This window comes from Crotalus tigris, unplaced genomic scaffold (assembly GCF_016545835.1).
Source record: "Crotalus tigris isolate CLP2741 ecotype Arizona unplaced genomic scaffold, ASM1654583v1 scf7180000024437.13266115, whole genome shotgun sequence".
Classification (NCBI taxonomy): Eukaryota; Metazoa; Chordata; class Lepidosauria; order Squamata; family Viperidae; genus Crotalus; species Crotalus tigris.
In genome coordinates this window covers 5,841,906-5,864,281 of record NW_024100606.1, presented here as the reverse complement: position 1 = coordinate 5,864,281, position 22,376 = coordinate 5,841,906, and the positions used below count along the sequence as shown (strand labels likewise).

At 40.0% G+C, this 22,376-nt stretch overlaps 1 protein-coding gene across 1 annotated transcript; it reads right to left on the bottom strand.

Annotated features, from left to right (window-relative positions):
- Nucleotides 1-16,974: 16,974 nt before the first annotated feature.
- LOC120302722 (interleukin-8-like) lies at nt 16,975-19,646 on the bottom strand. Its single transcript, XM_039331581.1, has 4 exons — nt 19,528-19,646; nt 18,706-18,841; nt 18,358-18,441; nt 16,975-17,856 (listed from the first exon to the last, which is right to left on the bottom strand). The coding sequence occupies exons 1-4, from the start codon at nt 19,583-19,585 to the stop codon at nt 17,826-17,828; spliced, it is 309 nt and encodes a 102-aa protein (XP_039187515.1). The 5' UTR covers nt 19,586-19,646; the 3' UTR covers nt 16,975-17,825.
- Between the last annotated feature and the right edge of the window lie 2,730 nt (nt 19,647-22,376).

Here is a 22,376-nt window from a genome sequence, read left to right as displayed (position 1 = left end):
GAGAAAACCCAAATAACCAAAGACCTACATACAAACACCATATATATAAAATAACGCTAAAAATAGAAGACTGATTCCTGGGTGTGTACATATTAAAAGGCAAAAAAGTGATCACCAGGAGAAACAAACAATAATAAAGTTTTAATAAATAAAACCAAGCTTTCGATGGCCTAAAACTGCCATCATCGTCAGGGTATAAGCAGGTCGATGGGAGAGCTTGTTTATAAATACAACAGCGTCTGCGCTCGGCTCCTGGACCTCGTGATAGGTCCCGGCTGGCCAATCCTTGCCTCATCAACAAAGTCAATTGATTTGTCCTTGCATCCTTCACTTACATGTGTATTACCACCCACCTCCCCCATTTTTGTGTTCATAAATTAGGGGGGCGTCCCATGTTTCCCCAGGTCAAGGTGCATTTCTCGTCCTTAAGTTGTTTCCTCTTCTCATACTCTTCAGGGCGCTTTCCACCTTCACCCCTTTGATGTGTATCATAGCCATTTTCACTTTCCCTACGATGAGGTTTCGCCCTAGGGATCCTGCATCCACTCTCGTTATCCAACATACTTTTTCTTTTCATTCTTCTGACATTCATACGACCCCCATCCCTGGCATTCTCCACTTCCCATCTCTCATACCAGCCCTCAACATATCATATGAGTCGACCCGCAGCTCTTGTTTAGCCGTGGAAGCAACAGATGTTTTCAGGAAAATATGTTTCGATGTTCCATCTAACCGGCATCCCCGTCCTCCCCCTTTGTAAGGTCCGGAGCAACTCCTGACCCACTGACAACCCCCTCGCCCTCGTTTATAAGTTGTGGTGCTCTTTGGGAGCAGGTCGTCATTCCTACAGTGGGTTGACTGTGGGTGCCCACTTCTTGCATGTCCTGCGGGGGTGTAATCCCACTCCAATGGTTTGGGCAGGTGCAACGGTGCGATGAAGGTCTCAAAAGTGCCATCGTCCTTTCCCTCGCTATCGTCGCCATCTCTCCCAAGTTGCACATATTCCTGACAGGTTGGTATGTAAACAGATAGCAGCGGGGGTGCCGTCCGAAGTGGGGGGATTTGTACGACCCTTGGGGCGGCAGCCACTCCACGTTCCAGTCGGCATGCACACTGCCCCCGTTTCCGGATCTTGGTCACAGCGCAGAGGAGTGTTTGAAGCATCAGGGCACAGGATATTGGAATCGATGGGCTTCCTTGCCTGTGATGGGTGTATGCCTAAGTTCTTAGTCAGGGGACCTCCAGATCGTAGATCTTTCTTGTCTCCGACATCAGTCCCTTCTGGTAGATACACGAAATTTCTGTTATCATACTTCCCCCCCTCCCAGGGCCATTATCTTCCCCCACCCCCAAGGCCGTTGAATCCCCTGTAATTCCTCCACCCCAATCCTGCAAAAAGCAGCTGTTCTGGCATTCCTGCTCTATGTCTTTCCCCTCCCGTCCCCTCCTTCCAGATCGCCTCTGCCCGTCCATCCCTGGCTTAGGGCCATTTGGTCTGTCATCTCCACCCATGGGAGTCGTGATTGCCTCATCTTTAGAGTCATCGTCCCAATTATGCAAGATGCTATCCCATTGTTTCAGTCTCTGGTTTTTCCCTTTAACCAGGTCATTGTCCTCCTTAGGGATCGTGCCTATCTCATCCATCATTCTACCACCCCAATCCTGCAAAGGAAGAGTTGAGTGCCTTCTCAGCAGACTGTGGTGCTGTCTTTCCCATCCCCTAAGAGTCTGATAAGCCGGCAAAAGATCTATGTGCCGGTTGATGGGAAGAGGAATTACAGGGAGACAGTGGCCTTGGGAGTGGGGGAGGACAATGACCCTGGCAGGGAGGGAGACTGGACGCAGGGACCAGTTGACAGCCACCCTCCAAGTGCTTGCACATGCTCTAAAAGAGCCCTTGAGGATTGTAAAACAACTAGTGGAGCTAAGGACAGTTTGCCTGATGCGGAACAACTCTGCGCGGTACGGATTAATACAATCAACAGGCCAATGATGCACTTAAGGAGCCAGGTGCAGAGGCAGGAGGTTATATGAACTGCCTTCCTGATCTCCTTTTACTCCAACTCTGATGATATCGGTAGTTTGGCCTGATGAAAGCTTAGTGACTCTTTTTAACCACAGGCTTGTTTATATTAAATAGTCTAGTTTATTATATCCTGGTGTTCGTTTTTCTTTCTTATTTGGTTAACATAATGCCCAGGATTAGCATTTTTAGTATTTTAAAAGATATATATATATATATATATATATATATATATATATATATATATATATATATATATATATATATATATAGGTCTTTGGTTGTTCGGGTTTTCTCCCGCGTAAAATTGGAAGTGTCTTGGCAACGTTTCGACGAAGTCACATTCGTCATCTTCAGGCTGGTGTTTTTTAGCTTCTTGCTTTGAGCAGCAATGTGTGGTCTTAGCTGTTTCTTCCTTTTAACTGCCAGTGGGGGTATGAACTGATTGGGTGGGAGCTTGGCTGTGTTCTGATTGGTGGAGGTGTGTTCTGAATGGTTAGGGGCTTGGCTGTGCTCTGATTGGCTGGGGGAGTGTTCTGTTTGGTTGTGCTCAGGTTAGTCTGAGTTGCAGAGGGGTTTAAGATTTTGGGGTTAGGGAGTCGTTTGTCAATAAGGGCGGGTTTCCAAATGGCTGGTAGGCGGGAGGTATCATCTCGCTTGTTCATGCTGTGTGGGCGTTTTTCTATCTCGATGGCTTCTCTGATTATTCTGTTATTAAAATGTTCACTTTTGGCAATGGTTCTGGTATTTTTAAAGTCAATTTCATGTCCTGTGGCTTTAAGGTGTTGGACCAGGGAAGATGTTGGTTCCTCTTTTTTGACTGAGTTCTTATGTTCTTCAATGCGTGCACTTATTCTTCTGTTGGTTTGTCCGATGTATGTGGTGGGACAAGTGGTGCATGGGATATATATATATATATATATATATATATATATATATATATATATATATATATATTGTCAAAATAATGATCACCAAGAGAATATCTATCAAAATAGAATTTAATCCACCAAGCTTTCGTCAAATATATTTGACATCGTCAGGGTTAAAAGGCAAACGCCGGGGGAAGACCTATATATATGTGGGTCTTTGGTTATTCGGGTTTTCTCCCGTGTAAAATTGGAAGTGTCTTGGCGACGTTTCGACGAAGTCCCATTCGTCAACTTCAGGCTGGTGTTTTCAGCTTCGTGCTTCAAGGAGCAATGTGTGGTCTTAGCTGTTTCTTCCTTTTAACTGCCAGTGGGGGTATGAACTGATTGGGTGGGAGCTTGGCTGTGTTCTGATTGGGTGGAAGTGTGTTCTGATTGGTTATGTGGGAGAAAACCCAAATAACCAAAGACATATATACAAACACCCGCGAAAACCTCACAAAATAAATCAATTACAATCACCAGGAAAATCCAAAAAGGAGAAATTTTAATAAAAACCAAGCTTTCATCAGAAACTTCCGACATTGTCAGGGTTAAAGCCAATCAATGGGAAAATATAAAATATAAAATATAATAAAGGTAAAAAAGGATATATGCAGTGTTATCTTCATTTTAGATATCAAAAGGGTTTTGCGGCTCCCAGTGTTTTGTTTTCAGTGGGAAATGGATCCAAGTGGCTCTTTGAGTGTTTTGGGTTGCCTACCCCTGAACTAGAAGATTGAAAATAGTCACCTAGATATTTAGAGGATTTTATCTGCTTGATGAATTTGCTGATGATCATCTATCCAATTTCGGAGAGAATACCAATGCTTTTGTTTTAGACTATAGGCTTCAGTGAAGGGGTGGTTAGTTGGCTATCTTCATTTACAAATTGTTACAATCTTTCACAGTTTTTGCTCTGCAGAAAATCACATATGAGACTCTGTCTGGGCCTTGGGGAAGATTGTTGCTGGTGTGCCATCCTCCATAATGCACAGCGACACTGGTGTCCAATACAAAGCCCTCCTAGCCATGTCTGCCACCTGTGCTTGAGTAGTAGTCATTGCCTCAAGAAATCATGGGTGCTCCATCACTGGAGATTTTTAAAAAGAGGCTAGACAGTTACTTGTCTGAGATGGTATGGGTTCTCCTGCTTGAGCAAGGGGATGGACTAGAACACATCCAAGTTCCCTTCCAGCTCTATTCTATTCTTTTCATTAGAACAGGACAGAACAACAGAATTGGAAGTGAGCTTGGATATCTTCTAATCCAACCCCCTGCTCAGGCAGGAAACTCTATACCATTTCAGACAAATGGTTGTCCAATCTCTTCTTAAAAACTTCCAGTGTTGAAACATTCACAACTTCTGGAGGCAAGTTATTTCATTGATTAATTGTTCTGACTGCCAGGAAATTTGTCCTTAGTTCTAGGTTGCTTCCCTCCTTGACTGGTTTCTGTTATGTCTTGGGCCTGCTGAATGACTCCGCAGGGTCAGGAGGCTGCAGAAGACCTGGGCAGACCATGTGGTTGCCTGGGACCAGACAGGCTGTCTCCAGCCTTGTGAGCATGTGCAAGGTGGGAGACTAGCCTTGCACTGATAGGCTGATGCTGTCCCTGCAAAGGAAGTATAAAAGGGCCAGCACCATTTTGTTTGCTGTTCTGTTCTGTTCTGTTTGTGATCTCAATAAAGAAGTTGTGTTTTGTTACGCCTACCTTGCTTCGATGTCTCTGATTCTAAAACAGAACATTGGCGACGAAGGTGGGATGGGCTGCAAGAAGGACAACAGGAGAAGCTAGGCTGACTTACCAGAGGAAGCCTGAATCGCTGGAAAATTCGGTGTCCAGAGGAAGCGATTGTCTGCCAATACAAGAATGCTGGAGGTGAGCTCAACTTCATGGGACCCCTTCTCATACCTTGAAGCAAAAGGCATCGAAGAGACTTCAGGCTGTAATAATGTCAAAGCTAGGCCGTCTGTCGGAATTTAATACTTCTCACCCCGAGTGCTGGAGCTCCTACGTGGCTCGAGTAGAGAATAACTTTCGAGTAAACAAGATCCAAGAAGATGGCCTTAAAGCTGCTACATTGCTGTTTGTCTGTGGGCAAGAGACTTTCGATATTGCAGAGAATCTTGTAGCCCCAGCACCACTGGAATCAATTATGTATGCTGATTTAAAGAGGATGCTGCGAGAGCACTTCGAACCCAAGCTCTCAGTAATTACATGGAGGTACACCTTTGAGCAGAGGGATCAGAGGCCTAGTGAGTCTGCTGCAGACTTTGTTGCTGCCTTAAGACATGCAGCTAGGCCTTGTGCATTCAAAGATCTAGAAGAGAGGCTCTGGGATCATTTAGTTTGTGGGCTTCGGAGTTGTGAGCTGCAACAGAAACTTTTTGCAAAAGAAGATGTGTCATTCCAAGATGCATTAAGAGAGATTGCAGCTGAAGAAGCAGCGGGCGGAGCAGTGAAGGCCTTGAGGCTTGCCAAGAACCTCCCAACGCCTAGTACAGTCCATCAAGAGGTTGCTCGGGAGGATTCTGAAGAGGAGCCAGAGATGGAGGTAGACAGGCTTCAGCAGCAAGCAGGAAGAAGGCCTCAGGAAGGTAGACAGCAGACAACCTCAGTTCCTCAATGTTTTGGGCATGGAAGTCACCACAAGTGCTCTGACTGCCAGTTTCTCTCCACTATCTGCCGGGCATGTGGCAGGCAAGGCCACATTGCCTCCGTCTGTTTGGGTCACCAGAAGGAACAGTCTCCAGAAGAATTGCCTCTCAAAGGTACCAAGATCCCCAGCCAAAATTGGGTGGCTTCTGCATGTCCCGTAGGGCTGTTTTCAAAACCGGGGTTCACAGGCCACTTAAAAAGAAGCTTCACATTGACATGAAGTTGCAAGGGGTTCCCTTGTGGATGGAGTTGGACACAGGGTCCACTCTATCGATCATTTCCTTAGACACCTTTAATAAGGTTTGCAGCAGAAGTGGCCTACGAGTTAAACTCAGGCCTTCAAATTTAATCCTTACTGACTTCCAGAATTCCAGAGTCAGCGTGAAGGGGGAGGCCACACTCAAGGTGCAGCATAGGAGTTTTGAAGGGCTGCTAGATGAGGTGGTAATTGGGGATGATCATATGAGTCTTATTGGACTTGATTGGTTCGAGGTCCTTGGGATTCAGGTGACTGGACTTCACAATCTGCAAATGTCAGGCCTTGCAGAGGTTTGCAAGGAGTTTGCTGATATGTTCAGTTCAGAGCTTGGCTCGTACAAGGGGCCTCCCATTGCTTTACGTTTAGACCCAGCCATCACACCCATCCGGATCAAGCCCCGAAGGGTGCCTTTTGCCCTAAAGAACAAAATAGATGCAGAACTGGACAAGCTGCCCCAGCAGGGCATCTTAGAACCTGTGGACTCTAGTCCATGGGAAACCCCTATAGTCACACCACTGAAGGCCAATGGAGAAGTCCAAATTTGTGCAGACTATAAATGTACACTAAATAAGGCATTGCAGCAGCATGCCTACCCAGTGCCTGTGGTGAGCCACATTCTGGCCTCACACAAGGGGGAGGGGGGCAAATCTTTGCAAAGCTTGATTTGGCTCAGGCCTATCAATAGCTACCTGTTGATGAGGCAACAGCTGAGGCCCAAACAATTGTGATGCACCGGGGAGCCTTTAAGGTAAAAAAGGCTGCAGTTTGGGGTTAATGTGGCCCCTGGAATATTTCAAAATGTGATGGAGTGAATGCTCTGTGGTATTCCTGGGGTCTGTCCCTACTTTGATGACATCCTCATTGCTGGGGAGTCATCTGTGAACTTAGCTGAAAGGTTGAGGGCTGTCTTGCTGCATTTCCGCCAAGCAGGGCTGAAGCTGAAGCAAGACAAATGTAAGATTGGAGTTACCTCCACTGAATTTCTGGGGTTCCGTATTGATGCTGAAGGCATCCATCCTGCTGAATCCAAGCTCAAAGCAATTCAGCAGGCCCCAAGTCCCAAGTCCAAAAGCAAACTTCAGGCTTTTCTGGGATTGTTAAACTTTTACCATGTGTTTCTACCTCACAAAGCCGCAATGGCTGAGCCGCAATGGCTGAGACTCCTTGGCAGTGGACACAAGTGCATGAAAAGAGTTTTTCAAAGGTCAAGGCCTTGCTTTCCTCAAATGCTGTGTTAGCTCATTTCAATGAGCAATTGCCTGTATGCATAGCCTGTGATGCATCCCCTTATGGGGTTGGGGCTGTGCTGAGCCACCTCAAGGCTGATGGGATGCAAGTCCCTGTGGCCTACTACTCCAGAACTCTCTCATCTGCAGAGCATAATTACATGCAGATTGACAGAGAAGCCTTGGCAATAGTGACAGGCATAAAGAAATTCCATGATTTCTTATGTGGCCACCATTTCACGGTCTACACAGATCATAAGCCCCTGCTAGGTTTGTTTACAACAAACAAACAAGCCTCTCATATAATATCCCCTAGAATGTTGAGATGGTCAATTTTCCTGTCAGCATATGACTATACTCTGGTCCACAAACCAGGTAAACAAATGAACCATGCAGATGGCCTCAGCAGATTACTTCTACCGCAGGTAGAGTCAGATCCTGCTCCTGCTCTTTGCATTCTCTCTATTCAGGAATTGCCTGAATCTCCCCTCAATTCTAGGGAGATGGCTGCAGAAACTGCCACTGATCACACGCTTACACGTGTGCTGACATGGGTGTTGTCAGAGTGGGCTGACATGTGTCCAGGCTCAGAATTCCAGTGTTTCTGGCAGAGGAAACACAAGCTTTCCATTTTCAAGGGGTGTGTCCTGTGGGGAAGCAGAGTAGTCATCCCAGCCTCATTGAGGACTAGAGTCTTGCAATCTTTACATAAAGGTCATCCCGGAATTGTCCAGATGAAGGTGCTTGTGCGTCACCATCTATGGTGGCCTGGGCTCAATAAAGAGATCAAGACCCAGGTTCATGGTTGCCAAGTGTGCCAACAATCAAGGCCTGAAATGCCTCAGGCCCCTGTACATAGGTGGGAGAAGACACATACTCCATGGTCGAGGGTACACATCGACTACGCTGGGCCCTTTCAGGGGCAATTCTTCCTTCTCCTCGTGGACAGCCAGCTAGAGGTTGTTCCTGTCTCCTCCACTACTACTGCTAGGACCATCCAGGTGCTGAGAGGAATCTTTGCCTCACATGGTCTTCCAGACGTCCTTGTCTTCGACAATGAACCCCAATTCACATCTTCTGAGTTTCAGGCTTTTCTTCAAGCCAACATGATCCAGCATGCCACATCTGTGCCATTCCATCCAGCTTCCAATGGCCAGACCAAGCGTATGGTGCGTACTACCAAAGATACTTTAAAGAGAATCACTCACTGCAACTGGCATCACAGGTTAGCTGATTTTCTTTTTTGCCACCGCACCACACCTTGTACTGCCATTGGGAAGAGCCCAGCTGAACTCCGCTGGGGTCACAGACTCATTACCAAACTGGACAGGTTGCACCCAGACTGGGTGGTTTCACAGGTGTCACAGCTGCAGGCACCTAGGAGACTACAGGTGGGCAATCCGATCTGGGCAAGGAATTATGGACCTGGACATCTCTGGGTGACTGCAGTGGTATGCAAGTTCTCTGTCATATGAAGTGGCCATGGACGATGGTCATGTGTTAAGCAGCACATCGATCAATTATGCTGGAGGCTTCCAAGCAACACTTCCGCTCCTGGCTCGGCTTTCGGGGGAGAGGAAGAGCACGATTACGATTGTGGACCACAGTCTCTCTGGGAAGTGGGGATACACTGGCTCCAGAAGGGGGTTTTGCTTACGAGGTGGCTCCTGATTCGGGCACTGGGTCTATGGATTTGGCCAGTCAACTGGCACTACAGGCTTCTCCATCTGCTGGTCTTGGGCTCACAGGATAGTGCTTCCAAGAGGGGTCCATTGTGGACTCGGGAAATTCCACCGAACCAAGGAACTCTGGTCTGGGGTTACAGGCTCCGGCCAGTCAGTACGATGGAGGGTCGCCAGATTCAAGGGGGCATCTACGTCCTGGTCTGCCAAGCCTGGCAGGCGAGCTCACAGGCCAGGCGCCCACAACAGCTCTAAAAAAATCAGAGCAAGCAAGGGATCCTCCTGAAGCATTTAAAATTCTATGTAAGGTTCTTGTCAATTCCAGGACAGGCCTAATAGTCTTGTGAAAAAATAGAATGTACGTAAGGGAGGCTTAATAGTTCTCTTGAACTAAGGGCACACTCAGAGTTGGGGTGTTTTGTGTGATAGTATTAAACAATATGTGGTATTCTTGTAAATATGAGAAATGTCATGATGGGCCTGCCTGCGTGCAGGCATCACTGTGTTAGAAATAACAACATGCTTAATTGAACACATGTATATGTATGCTTCTATAAAAACAGTAAGTATTCACTTATTGTTTTATCCAAAGGGGGAGGGGTATTATGTCCTGAGCCTGCTGAATGACTCAGCAGGCTCAGGAGGCTACAGAAGACCCAGGCAGACCATGTGGTTGCTTGGGACCAGACAGACTGTCTCCAGCCTTGTGAGCATGTGCAAGGTGGGAGACTAGCCTTGCATTGATAGGCTGATGTTGTCCCTGCAAAGGGAGTATAAAAGGGCCAGCACCATTTTGTTTGCTGTTCTGTTCTGTTTGTGATCTCAATAAAGAAGTTGTGTTTTGTTAGTCCTGCCTCACTTCGATGTCTCTGATTCTAAAACAGAACAGTTTCCATCCATTGCTTCCTGTCCTGCCTTCAGGTGCTTTGGAGAGTAGCCTAAGTCCCTATGGCAGCCCCCGAGATATTGGAACACTGCTATCATGTCACACGTAGTCCTTCTCTTCATTAAACTAGACATACCCAATTCCAGCAACCATTCCTTATATGTTTTAGCCTCTAGTCCCCTAATCATCTTTGTTGCTCTTCTCTGTACTCTTTCTAGAGTCTCAACATCTTTTTTACATCGTGGTGACCAAAACTGGATGCAGTATTAGTCTAGAAAGGACCCCCAAAATGTGCACTGGATCTCTTTGGCATAGTTAGATCTCATCCAGTACCAAAGATGATAACATTCCCGATCCAGAAGGCCCCAAATCTAGAGCCACTCAGTATTGGCAGGATTCAATTGAACACTTTGTTCCCCACCTAGACCCTTATAGTCTCCAGACACTCCAGACACAGCATTGCTTAATATGTGGGGTGGAGATGTGTTATCTTGTGCAACCCAGGAAGTTTTTCTTCTCTGTTACAGTGTCTGCACTTTGGAATAATAATTCCCCAAAGACCCAGATCCTTTCTTGATTATGTTCAGGAACCTATTAAAGAGCGGGCTATTTTCTTAGGCTCTATAGCGAAGTTAATTTTGATCCCTGCTACATGAGTTTTCTTTGGTTTTATGTTTATCCTGGGGATGTTCATGAAATTTCTTTGTTTTGTATTTTATGCTTTTAACTATCACACATGCAGAATTGTTGGGAGTCTCGGCCCCTATAAACTGAATAAGGACAAATTAATAAAAGAATATTATAAGTGTAATAGGTATTTTAATCTCTTCTCTAAAAAGGTTCAAAATGAGTTTATTGTACAAATAGTGTTGAAATATTTACATTCAGTGCCTCCAGGTGATTGACCAAACATTTCCTTTGAGACATAACCTCAATCACAATCAGATAACTGAAAACTGAACAGCTTGTGCTGATCTCTGTGACAGCTAGATGAGTTAATTGCAGGTTGAACCATGTATTATCATGCATTCTCTAGATATGTTTCCCACGCACCTAGAATAGAATAGAATAGAATAGAATAGAATAGAATAGAATAGAATAGAATAGAATCTGGAAGGGAGGTCTTCTAGTCCAGTCCCCTACTCAAGCAGGAGAACCTATACGATTTCAGAGACCCTGAAAAGGGTCGGAAGTTGTTCTGGAGGGGTGACAAGCATAAAGAGGACCTCCGAGTGATTGTGGAAGGGCGGAAGCCCTCCTGTTTTATCCCAGGCAGCTCTCGAACTGATGGAGAAAAAATCAGCCATTAACATGGCCCAACACTAATGCGCTACCAGCCGAGGCAAAAATTACTAACAAGTACTTTGAAAGCACCGCGCAGGAATTGAGTGAGATCCTACCTTCTTTGTATCCCAAGTATTTTTCCTGTAAAAAGCTTCTTGAAATTTCTTCCCCCTGTGAGGAGAGAGGGAAGGAAATGTTTTCCTCCCACCCTCTAAAATGGCGGCCTCTGTCTATCTAGGGGAAATAAAACCTTGAAAAGAACAACTAAATAATTGGATTTGCTTCTTTTTGATATTTTGGGACTAAAAAGTTCCTACTCTTACGGGGATTTGCTACTCTATCTATCCATAAAAAAGATGAAAAAGAACTTAAATTGGATAAAAACCTAGCCTGGGATTTGAAAAAGATTTTAAATGCTATCGAGGACATGTTGTGAAATTTGGTACAGTAAGTGAATATTCTTGACAAAGAGACCTGCTCATAGCCCAGATCTGTCCTTGGTATTATCTAAAAGAGATTAAAAGCTGAGAGAATAGCTGGGTAGTGAAATTGCTTTTCAAGAATTGTGGAGGTGAATACTTACTGACTTTTGCTTAATAAATAGCCTTCACTAAAGGACCATCTATAAACATGCCAGGAATGGAGGAGGACCAGCAACAAATCTCGACTAATTATAAACTTATACTTGAAAAAATTCTTGATGCTACTGAGATAATTAAATTTAGACTGAAAGACAAAGGTGCCAGCTTAAATCTACAAAGCGAAACCCTGATTGCAACTAAAGATTTACAATCCAAAAAATAACAGAAGCGGAAGAAATTAACACCAAGACAGAGGACTTTAAAAATTAACAAGTGCAATGTATTGAAATTTTAGACCAATGATGGCGACCCTTTTAGAGACCAAGTGCCCAAACTGCAACCCAAAACCCACTTATGCATTGTCAGGTGCCAGGTGGGTGTGGCCCATTGGATGGGCGTGGCTGTGGTAGTAACAGCAGACTGGGTGGGACTAAAAGTTCAATCAATCAATTCCAACTTTGCAAGATCTTTTTTTCCCACGAGAAGTTGAAATTGACTGATTGATTGAACCTTTTTTTTTTTTTTTTTGCACACAGTGGCAGGGCCTAAAGCGAAAAGGTTTTATAAAACCTGAATGCCCAGGACTGGGGTGATGGAGCGTGTGCCCACAGAGAGGGCTCTGAGTGCTGCCTCTGGCACCCATGCCATAGGTTCGCCACCACTGTTTTAGACAATCAAACCCTGATTGCAACTAAAGAACCTGTAATTCAAAAAATATCAGAAGCAGAAGAAAGTAATACCAAGATGGAGGGTGTTAAAGATCAGCAAGTACAGCCTATTGATAACTTAGACAATCAAACAACAACTACAAAATTGGACATGACTCTTTACTTAAACAAGACGAAACCTGAGGAAGAAGAAGACCAGATTGAATGGAAGACAAATATACTAGAGCAAATATGGGGATCTGTGTCATCAGGGTGACAACTTAATGATTATAAATGGGCTAATTTCGCTAGAAAATTGACAATTATATGGTCTCCTTTAATTCAAGTAACATGTGCAAAAATGAAGGGAGATCTATCTGATGATCTAAAAGCATTGGTATGGAAACCTGGTTGGCATAAAAAGAAAACTAGAATTAGATTTAAAAAATGAGACCTTTTGATTTATTAGAGGATCCTAAAGTTTCAACTAATGGGCTAAAAGGAGACTTTGAGATGAAGGGAATTTTGATTGTTAGATTTAAATATTGTTGGAAAATAATAAAAAACAAGGGATTAATTGGCTTACTATTGAGGACCTAGATTTATAAGGGAAATGAAAATCAATTATTAGGAAATAGCTTTGAATTATTGTTTAACCCAGATAACGCAGATCATGAGATAATAAAGGATACTCCATTAGTGTGGTGATGTACTAGAATGAGAAATAGAAAATGTTTATGAAATAAAATAAGAATATATTTACATAAGTAATATGTGTATTTTAAGTAGTATAATTTCTATGTAGTGAAAGGAAATTTTGGCTACCCGAAAATTAAATACTATGGATATTAAAGGTTAAATTGGAATATTGCAGTTAAATATTAAAATGAGGTAAAACTTAAAAACAGGATATGGATATGTATAAGCAAAAATATATTGATAAGTTACTAGTTTAAATTTACTAGTTTAAATATGATATAGCAAATGTTAAGGGAAATAGAGAAAGAATTTTAGATGATGTAACCTGAGATATGTACTAAAGACGTTGTTATTGAATTATTGACTAATTCAATCACCACGTTGCTTTCTAAATACTCAATTGTAAAACTGGAAAACTAATAAAAATTATTATAAAAAAAGAGACAACACTATAAATTGTTATAGCAACCAAAAATTGGCAAACTTCATTTTGCATTAGCACAACAAAAGAAAAGAGGAATAGCTCTATATATTAAAGAAACAATGAACCCTAAACAAACTTATGCAGATGAAGAGGGAAGAGTATTAATGGTGGAAATAATGATGGACCAAAAACAGATACTGATGGTAGCAATATATGCACCAAACAATAAACAAGAAGAATTTTATCGAAAATTACATAAAAAATATTAGAATTGGAATATTAAAATTTCTGTATAATGGGAGACTTTAATGCAATAGCTGATGGACCTTTGGACTATAAAAGTACTAAAATAGGGAAGAAAGGAAGAAATATATTACCTAAAGCCTTTTCTAAAATGGCAGAAGAAATTTGTATTCAAGACATATGGAAAGAAAAACATCCAAAAAAATTGTAATATACATTTTATTCAAATAGACACAAATTATGGTCTAGAACTAATATGATATGGATATCCTCTGAACTTAGCAGTATGTACAAGAAATAGAGATAGAACTAATATTGGGGTAGATCATAATCCAATAAAGATGACTTGGAGAGAAACCAAGTAAAAATTAAGATGGTCCTTAAACAAATCTATATTGAAAGAAAAAGAATTTATACAACTAGCGACAAAGGAAATGGACTTTTTTTCAAACTAAGTAAGAAAGAAGAGACATCACTTCAAAATGTGTGAGATACAGCTAAAGCATATTTTAGAGGGTTGGCTATAACTTATACTGCTAAAAAGAACAAAGAAAGAAAACAACAAGAGTTAAGGCTGAAGGAAGAATTTAGAAAATTAGAATTACAATTACAAATAGACCCACAAAAAAACCCTTAAAAAGCAAATGGAAATAATAAAGCATAAATTAAACTTCATAGAAGTGGAAACAATGGCTCAACAAATTAAAAGCACTAAATAGAACTTCTTTGAAAATACTAACAAACCAGGGAGATGGTTAGCACATAAATTGAAAAAAGAAAAAAAGAAAAAACTGATAAACAAAAAGCATTCCTGAACTATTAACAATGATGCTGTGATAACACAGTGGTTAGAATGCATATTTCAGGCTAATTTTGCTGATTGTCAGAGGTTCAATTCTCACCAGCTCAAGGTTGACTTAGTCTCCATTTGTCTGAGGTCAGTAAAATGAGGACCCAGATTGTTGGAGATAATATGCTGACTCTGTAAACTGCTTAGGGAGGGCTGCAAAGTACTGTGAAGCTGTACATAAATCTACATGCTATTGCTATTGCTAATATGCAATTTTTTTGATACCTGTGGGTAATCTTCCAGGCTAATGCAAATAAAAGAGCCAATGCTAACTATGATTCACAAAATGCAAATAGGAGTATAGCAATTATTTTAAGATTTCATAATTCTAGACAATGTTAGTGTGTACCTGCAGCCACTAAGCTCTTTGAGACCAAACTCCTAGTTCAGTTACTACCATATATGCTGCACAACTTGGGTACTCCATTCTTCCTCACTTTTGCAGCACTGGAACTTGTACAATCTGAAGTTTTAACAGCATTTTCCTAAATTCCTTGCTATGTCCCCAGTGCTCTACTAGGCATGGAAAGTGGAATGGTGGGAGTAGGGACTAGAATATAGCAAGTTGTATTTATTGGCTGAAGCTGACACTTTCCCCTATATGCTTTCCATAACATTAGAATACAGATTTCAAAGTGGGTGGAAGCCAGTAGTTTACAATGAGCCTTTTCTCATAGGACTTTTCTCCCATTTACTTATATTTTGGACTATGAGCAACAAGGGCCAGACTTAAGCAATATTTGTTTGACATCCTCAAATTGATGCTGGTAATACCATTCAGTTTTTCATGATAGATAATCTGAGATTCAGTCTGGCAGCAGCTATATATCTCATATAACTTAATATCCTAAATCAGAGAAGGGCCTTCACCTTCACCCAGTAAAATGCTCTCCCTTCAGCACTTTGACTGGAAGATTAAAAAAAGATCTATTACAAGTATGTCCCTAAGACTCAGGACAGGTCAAAACTATGTTCTCCTATATTGCCAGCTTTATGCAGAATCTCAAAATGCTCTCCCTGACCAGCAGAACAGGATTCATCAACCAACAGTACAACCATTTTTCCTTTTTGATATCAAACTTGAAATACATGAAGTTGTCAGTATTTGCATGGCAGTATGCAAAATTAAAGATAAAAGGAATCCCTGTAGATTTTACTTGGCTAATCATTGCCAACTATAAAGGGCAGTATTCATCTCCCTTTCAAGAATCATTGAACCAGTGCTGTCAGAAGAAGTTCCTGTGGTCATGTGGCCAGCATGACATCACGGAGTACTGTTACTTTTCCACCAAAGTCCATTTGGGCAGCATAATGGCTCAGCTTGTTTGAGACCCAAGTGTCACACAATGAGGTAAGCTTCTGTCCTTACCCTAGCTCCTGCTAACTTAACAGTTTGAAAGTATGCAAATAGGAATGCAAAATTAGACAGAATAATTAAAACAATTGAACCTGCCTAAGTATAGATAGCCAAAAATGGCTTAAGCATGGATTACATTTGAATGTATTCTTTTATGCTTTAGTGAATACATGTCATGTCAGGTATAGTACTACTGTGTTTCAGTAGTAGTGTGGGGGGGAATGTTTCAGTTTCCTGTAGACACAGAGGAAACCTTCAATATTTAGTAGCCTGGAAGGATTTCCCTGATGTCCAGAATGAATGGGTTGACTACTTAGGGCCTAGGGCTCCTAGACTTCTCAAACGTTTCAATATCCTGACAAACCTAAATGACCTCTTTCTGTTTGTAACAATATCCTTTCTCCCTGTTGGTTGTGTTAGGTTGTGAATAGGACTGATAGGGGGGCAGTATGTCAAGTCCACCAGCATGTCTTGCCATTCTGGGCAAAGGGCGGAGGGAAAGGAATGTTTACTGGCGTCTTTCATATGCTTTTGCTTTTGCTGTAACTGCTTGGGAATTAGGGAGGGGGATTGTCTTCTGACAGAGCAGACTATCTCCCAGCTGGTTCCAGCCTGGCTTCAAGGCCATCATGCCCTGAGGGTGCCCTGTTATCTGCCTAGCACCTCAGTGTTCTCAAAACAACCTTGCCGCATTACATTGGCTGTTGGTGGACTGGTCATGGGGGAACTGGAAGAATTGCTCTGAGCTTTACGCGGGCTCTCAGACTTTACTGGATCCACATTCTCTCCATTCAATTCAATGGAGTCAACAGTTTTGCTTTCCTGAGAGACCAGCTGGGGAAGGTCCTTATACTATGTATTATGTGACTGTAAATATATGAAGGGGTTTTTATGAGTTTAATTTCTCTTCCAAGTGGGGGGAGAGGTGGAAAAAGATTGAATCACACTTCTGTAAGCAACTTTGCAAGGAAGATAGGAAGGGATAGAGGAAGAGAAATCCCACCTTCAATTATAAATGGGCTCAATGTTCAAAGGTATTTCACTTGTTATAGAAGCCAAAACACTATCATAAAATGTGTTCATGTGAGTGTTTGTCAAGAAAGAGAAATAAATAATATTGTACTATTATCCTGCTTATCAGTGAATTCTTTGAGGACAGGGTATAAAACTAAAGGGAGGTATCATCAACTGTTTAAATTATTATATTTTTAAAAGACAAAACTAAAATAAGTATTTCATGGTTAAAATAATTTAATTAGTTGCACATTGGTTGTACAAAAATATTTTGACAGTATTCAGTAATTGTTCAATAAATATATAAATAAGTCTTGAATGATCATGTTATGAATGTAAACATTCCAGATGTTTCTTCTGGATAATGAGTTTTTCACATAAAAAATCACTATAACCATTCTTTCAAATATCTAGTTCCCTCAACATAAACATTATATTTTTAAAATGCTCAGACACAAACATTTTCTAGTATAATAAATAATACTCCACATATGCTTATATCAATAAATAATATAGAAACACACTGAGAATAATGCACATTTGTGAATATAATGAGTCTTTCCATCAATGCTCAGGACATGATTCTCTGCCCCTTGACCTCCCAACAATCCCATGAGGTGATTAGATGAAGGCATCTCAGGAATTTCATGGCCAAACTGGGCTTTCAGCCTGGACCTCCTTAGCCTGGCATTCTAACCTGATTCTCGCAATAGACAGCCCAAGGCTGGTTTTGATTCATCCATACTTATGCAAATCTGTAGGTTGTCATGTGCCCAAGGGCAACAGGAAGTATTGCCAATATCATGGTAACTTTATGCAATCACCACGGAACTTCCATTTTAACTGCATTTAGTAATGCCTTTTGTTTTCCAAATCTTTATTATCCATCTCATCTTTGCATTAGTGCATTTCCTCTATGCATATGATAGATGTATTTCTAATGATTTTCTGTTAATGAAATTATACAATAAATAATTTTTCAGGATTCTTGATATAAAAGACTCTTCTTAAAATGTAGGTTTGTTGGAAATGGCTCAGCTTCTTTTAAGGATGTCAACAGTAATATAATTTGAAACTTTTCTTAGGACTGTGTCTCCGCATTAGCCTTAGCCCTGGAATAAAAGAAATGTAAGAAAAGATAAGAAAAAAATGAAGAGTTGTTTGATTGAGATAAGCTATATGCCTATAAAAACAAATTTCCAGAAGAAAATACTGATAGGTAGTCATCCCAGTCTCTCCCCAGGTATGTCCAATTTCAGAATCTTTCCTTTATTTATCTAACAGTGAGACTTATCTCTGGCCAGTTCAATGAACTAAGGAAAAATGTCCTGACTTGAGATCAGTCAGTGGAACAACTTGCCTCTAGAAGCTGTGGGTGCCCCACCACTGGAGGCTTTTAAGAAAAGATTGAAGAGCCATTTGTGTCCAGAGTGGCATAGGTTCTCCTGCCTTGGGTAGGAGGTTGGACTGGAAGACCTCCAAGGTCTCTTCCAGTCCCCTATGACCTATGTTCTATATTCTAAGCTCTATCCTTGGTGAGACTTCTTTTGAATAAGCACATACAGAAAATTGTACTGTGAGATTTTTAAAATTAGAAGAAAATAAATACTTACTTTTCCAGAAGATTTGTGATGACTTTTTTCACCCACGTTGCAGTGGGGTCCAAGCACACTCGTCTGCCATCCTTAAGAGTTGCACTGCAACAAATGAAAATCAGGATAATAAAGCACTGAGTTTGTAGAAGTTTGTTGTCTTTCAGTTTGTCTGTTTATGCTTTTCCAATCATACAAATCACACCAATATACAGGACCAACAATTTCTCGTGCCACTAGCATCTGCTGATGCTAATAGTTCCAGAAGACCTGTGCACAAATTTGCATGTGGCAATTGGGCAGCAGAGCTTCACAGCAGATCATGCCTTAAACCCAATTACAAATATGAAATAGCAAAAGTGTACTTACATGACCTGAATGTTACTACAGTGTGGCCCACTTTTGATCAAGTTGACACTTGCAATGTGTCCGCGGAGGCTGAGATTAGAATAGGTTTCTATACATTGACACCGAAGTTCAAGCCCTACCCGGGCCAATGAAGCTCCTATAAAAAAACAGAAGTGTAGAAAATAATTAAACTCTCCTTATTTTAAACCTCTTTTCCAAAGTCTTGCTGTAATATGCTTTTCTATAGCCTGATTTAAGAAAATCACCACGATTATCCCTAAAGTCGTTAATTATTCCTATCAGTATTCTCTTATCTATTACTCCTCCTTTAAAAAAGAAATATTAACATTTTGATTTATAGATTGTAGGAAAAAAATATTTACATAGCTATTGTGTTATTAGATGAGACTATAGGTCTATCTCTCATCAAACCTTTTGCTTGCATTTAACAGCCATCCAGATTATTAAAAAGTTGTAGTAAATACAACTATTCCTCCTTAATATTTCCTAGCATCTAGTGTTCAAAGGTAGGTTGCTTTAGAATCAAAAGTGTCATTTATTAATAACATCTTCTGAAAGATCTGTCCTTTTAAATAAATTAATGCATAAGCTGCATTCAGTAAGTTTCATTTAAAAAGAGAAGAAAAAGTTAAAAAAGTATATTTTCCTTTGGAAGTCAAAAGACCTCTGAGAATCCATTTAGCAATTAATTATTAAATAACAGCTTCTTGCTGAAAATGAATTTTCCATTACAAGCAATTATTTTCCTCCTGAAAACAGTAAGCTTACCTTCCCCAGAAAATAGTTTAGCCTCTTAACACAAATCATACGAACTCTGCCTACCTTCGGTCAGCGTTGCAGAAACCAAGAGAAGAGCCAAAAATGCAGCCTTGGAGTCCATGACAGGACAGGGAAATATTTTCTTGCCTGGGATCCTGGAAAGCAGAAGAGTGTTTGCCAAAGAAGGCCTGTGTTTGATTGAGCTCCACCACTTCTCTGGCTTATATACTAATGGACCATGTCAGAGGAAATTCCCAGGGCTTGTAAGGCACTATCTTAAAATGAGTCATTAGGAAATCTGGAAGCAAAACTGTTTCCGACTACAACGATGACAGCCTCTACTGGTTTATTTACTTCTGCAAAATGTATTTAAGCAACTTTTAACTTTGAATTCTTTTGCTTTTCAAGATCAATATGAGTTTGCATTTTCTAAGAAGTGCATTGCCCAAAGAGCACTGCATCTCTCTGAACACATGGAAAGCCTACACCACAAGGTTTGCAATCCACAAGATATATATATATATATATATATATATATATATATATATATATATATATATATATATTAACCCACACATCCCCTTTAGCATTGCCTTTTCTAATGAGATAGTGTCACTTAGTTCATGTCATTGAGACAGTAATTCCTTAAAATTTATTTCAAAATATAAAATCAATCCTTTAACCCAGACATTATATATATATATAGGTCTTTGGTTATTTGGGTTTTCTCCTGCGTAAAATTGGAAGTGTCTTGGCGACATTTCGAGTAACCAGTGATCCTAGGCTAGTGATCCTCTGATAGTTTGTTCATGTGGTTGCCAAAATACAATTTCACATAAAACCAGGAGATAAAATTTAGTGTTTTGTATTTGGCAATAAAGCAAAAAATATGGAAGAAAAAAATTGATATTAGCATAATATCTTCTTGTGAAACTCTATGTCTGTGCATAAATTCTCCTTCTATTTTGATTTGTTCCATTAACACATACATCTTGCTAAAGATAAGTCAACCAATGATAGTTTCCTCTGAGTAAGCATGCACATATAGTAATTGTGAATTTCATTGAAATAGTGCCAAGAATCAATAAAGTTGGACTCTTGTTACTTTATATACAAGAATGCATAAATTATGATCCCATGAAGGTTTAAAATGTAACATAATAGAAATACAATTAAATATGTGGAGATTTACTATATAGTAGTACAAAATTAATTTAATTTTTATTTTATACTGTTTTCTTTTTTCTTTTGGTCTTGTTTAATCATATAATTGGCTCCTTCAAAATGATGGGAAGTATCTCTTCACTCTCAGAAGAGTAATTATTATCTCTACTAGTCAGGAAGACAACATTTCTCATGTGCTTTAATAACTAGCTAGGACAGAGGAATCATGAACAGGGGGTCAAAAAGACAAGATGATGGTCATAACTTTGTAATTAAAGGCTTTTCTTTAGAAATGTTATACATGTGACCAATAAAAAAGGGAGTAAGATTCTGATTGCCTCCCTTATAGATGCCTCTTAGGTAGAAAGTAGAAAGACCAATCTTATCAAATGATGGGAGCCTAATTTCTTCAAATAAGTTATTGAGACTTTTAGACAGAAAATATCCAAATTATTGAAATAATGGGTATTGTTGAAACAATACCTATAGTGCCTAAGACAAAAATACCATCAAAGGTTAGATAGATGAGATCAATTTGTTTTATCTAATATGTTTTATTGTTAGATAAAACAAACTGATCTCATCTGTCCAAACTCTCCAATGAGAGTTTTAATTCATGGTGGTATATGACAGAGAACAACACAAAAATTTAAAATCCAATCAAGTTGACTAAAGAACATCTCATTTCTTAGAAAACGTATCAAAGATACAATCAAAGATACAGGGATGGTAAACCATAACCTCAACAAAATTATATTTTAAAATAATTTATAGCCCAGATTTAATCAGATTTCTCTTTCTTGCTTCATAAATGCTTTCTGGCTGTTATCCCAGTCAAGATGGCACCATGATTTCACAGCCATGGCTACCATCTTGATTTTTTTATTATTTCTTCCCTCCCCGATGTTCTTGCGAGTCATTGTCATAAGTTCTCGGGCTCATCTTTTCCATGACTACTTCTTGGAATTAAGAATGTTTCTGACATTAACAGATGTTATCCTAACGTGTGCTTCATGCTAAAAGAAAGTAGGTTTAATAATACAAGAAGTAAAGGACTGAGGGAATGCAGAACAGGGATCAGAACAGGGATGAGATGAGGTTCATAGACGTTTTGAGGCAAGGGGACAGATATCAAAATGTCTGTCCTTCCTTTGAAAACTTCAATATAAGTTGTGGAATACAATTTCAGTAAAGATAAGAGAGGAAACTATAATGAAAATAGCCAGGTTAATATCCAGGTGGCGAATAAATTAAAAGGGGGTTAATTTGAACACTCGAAAATAGAGTATTACCACAAGTTCATAATAGAATCATAAATAATTTGCATTTTGTTTGGTTCTGCTAATATGTAATAATCTAAGAGACATGTTATATGTTTTGTTTTATCATATTGTTTGTTATGAAAAAACAAATGGTGGCTCCATTATTATTAATATCCTTTTACCTATTATTTCATTTTTAGATGTTTTTATAGTTTTTCATGTTTTTAATTATCATTGTTGTTATTTATTAATATTTTTGGCTTTATTGTATGCCATCCAGAATCATTTGTTTTCTTTGGCTATATAAATTTGAAAAATAAATAAAATTATTTTTTAATTCTTTTTTGTTTTATTCAGAACAAAGTCAAAATACAAAATACAAAACTCAATAAAAATTCAAAAAGATATAAAAGAAAAAAGCACAAAACACAAAACAGTTAGAACATTAAAAAAAAGGTTTCATCAAAAAACCCAACACAATACATT

Coding starts and splice junctions, on each gene's coding strand:
- LOC120302722 (XM_039331581.1), bottom strand. CDS start 19,585: ATGGACTCCAAGGCTGCATTTTTGGCTCTTCTCTTGGTTTCTGCAACG. Junction 18,842..19,527: donor TTCTGCAACGCTGACCGAAG/GTAGGCAGAGTT, acceptor GTTTTTTTATAG/GAGCTTCATTGGCCCGGGTA. Junction 18,442..18,705: donor TGTAGTAACATTCAGGTCAT/GTAAGTACACTT, acceptor CATTTGTTGCAG/TGCAACTCTTAAGGATGGCA.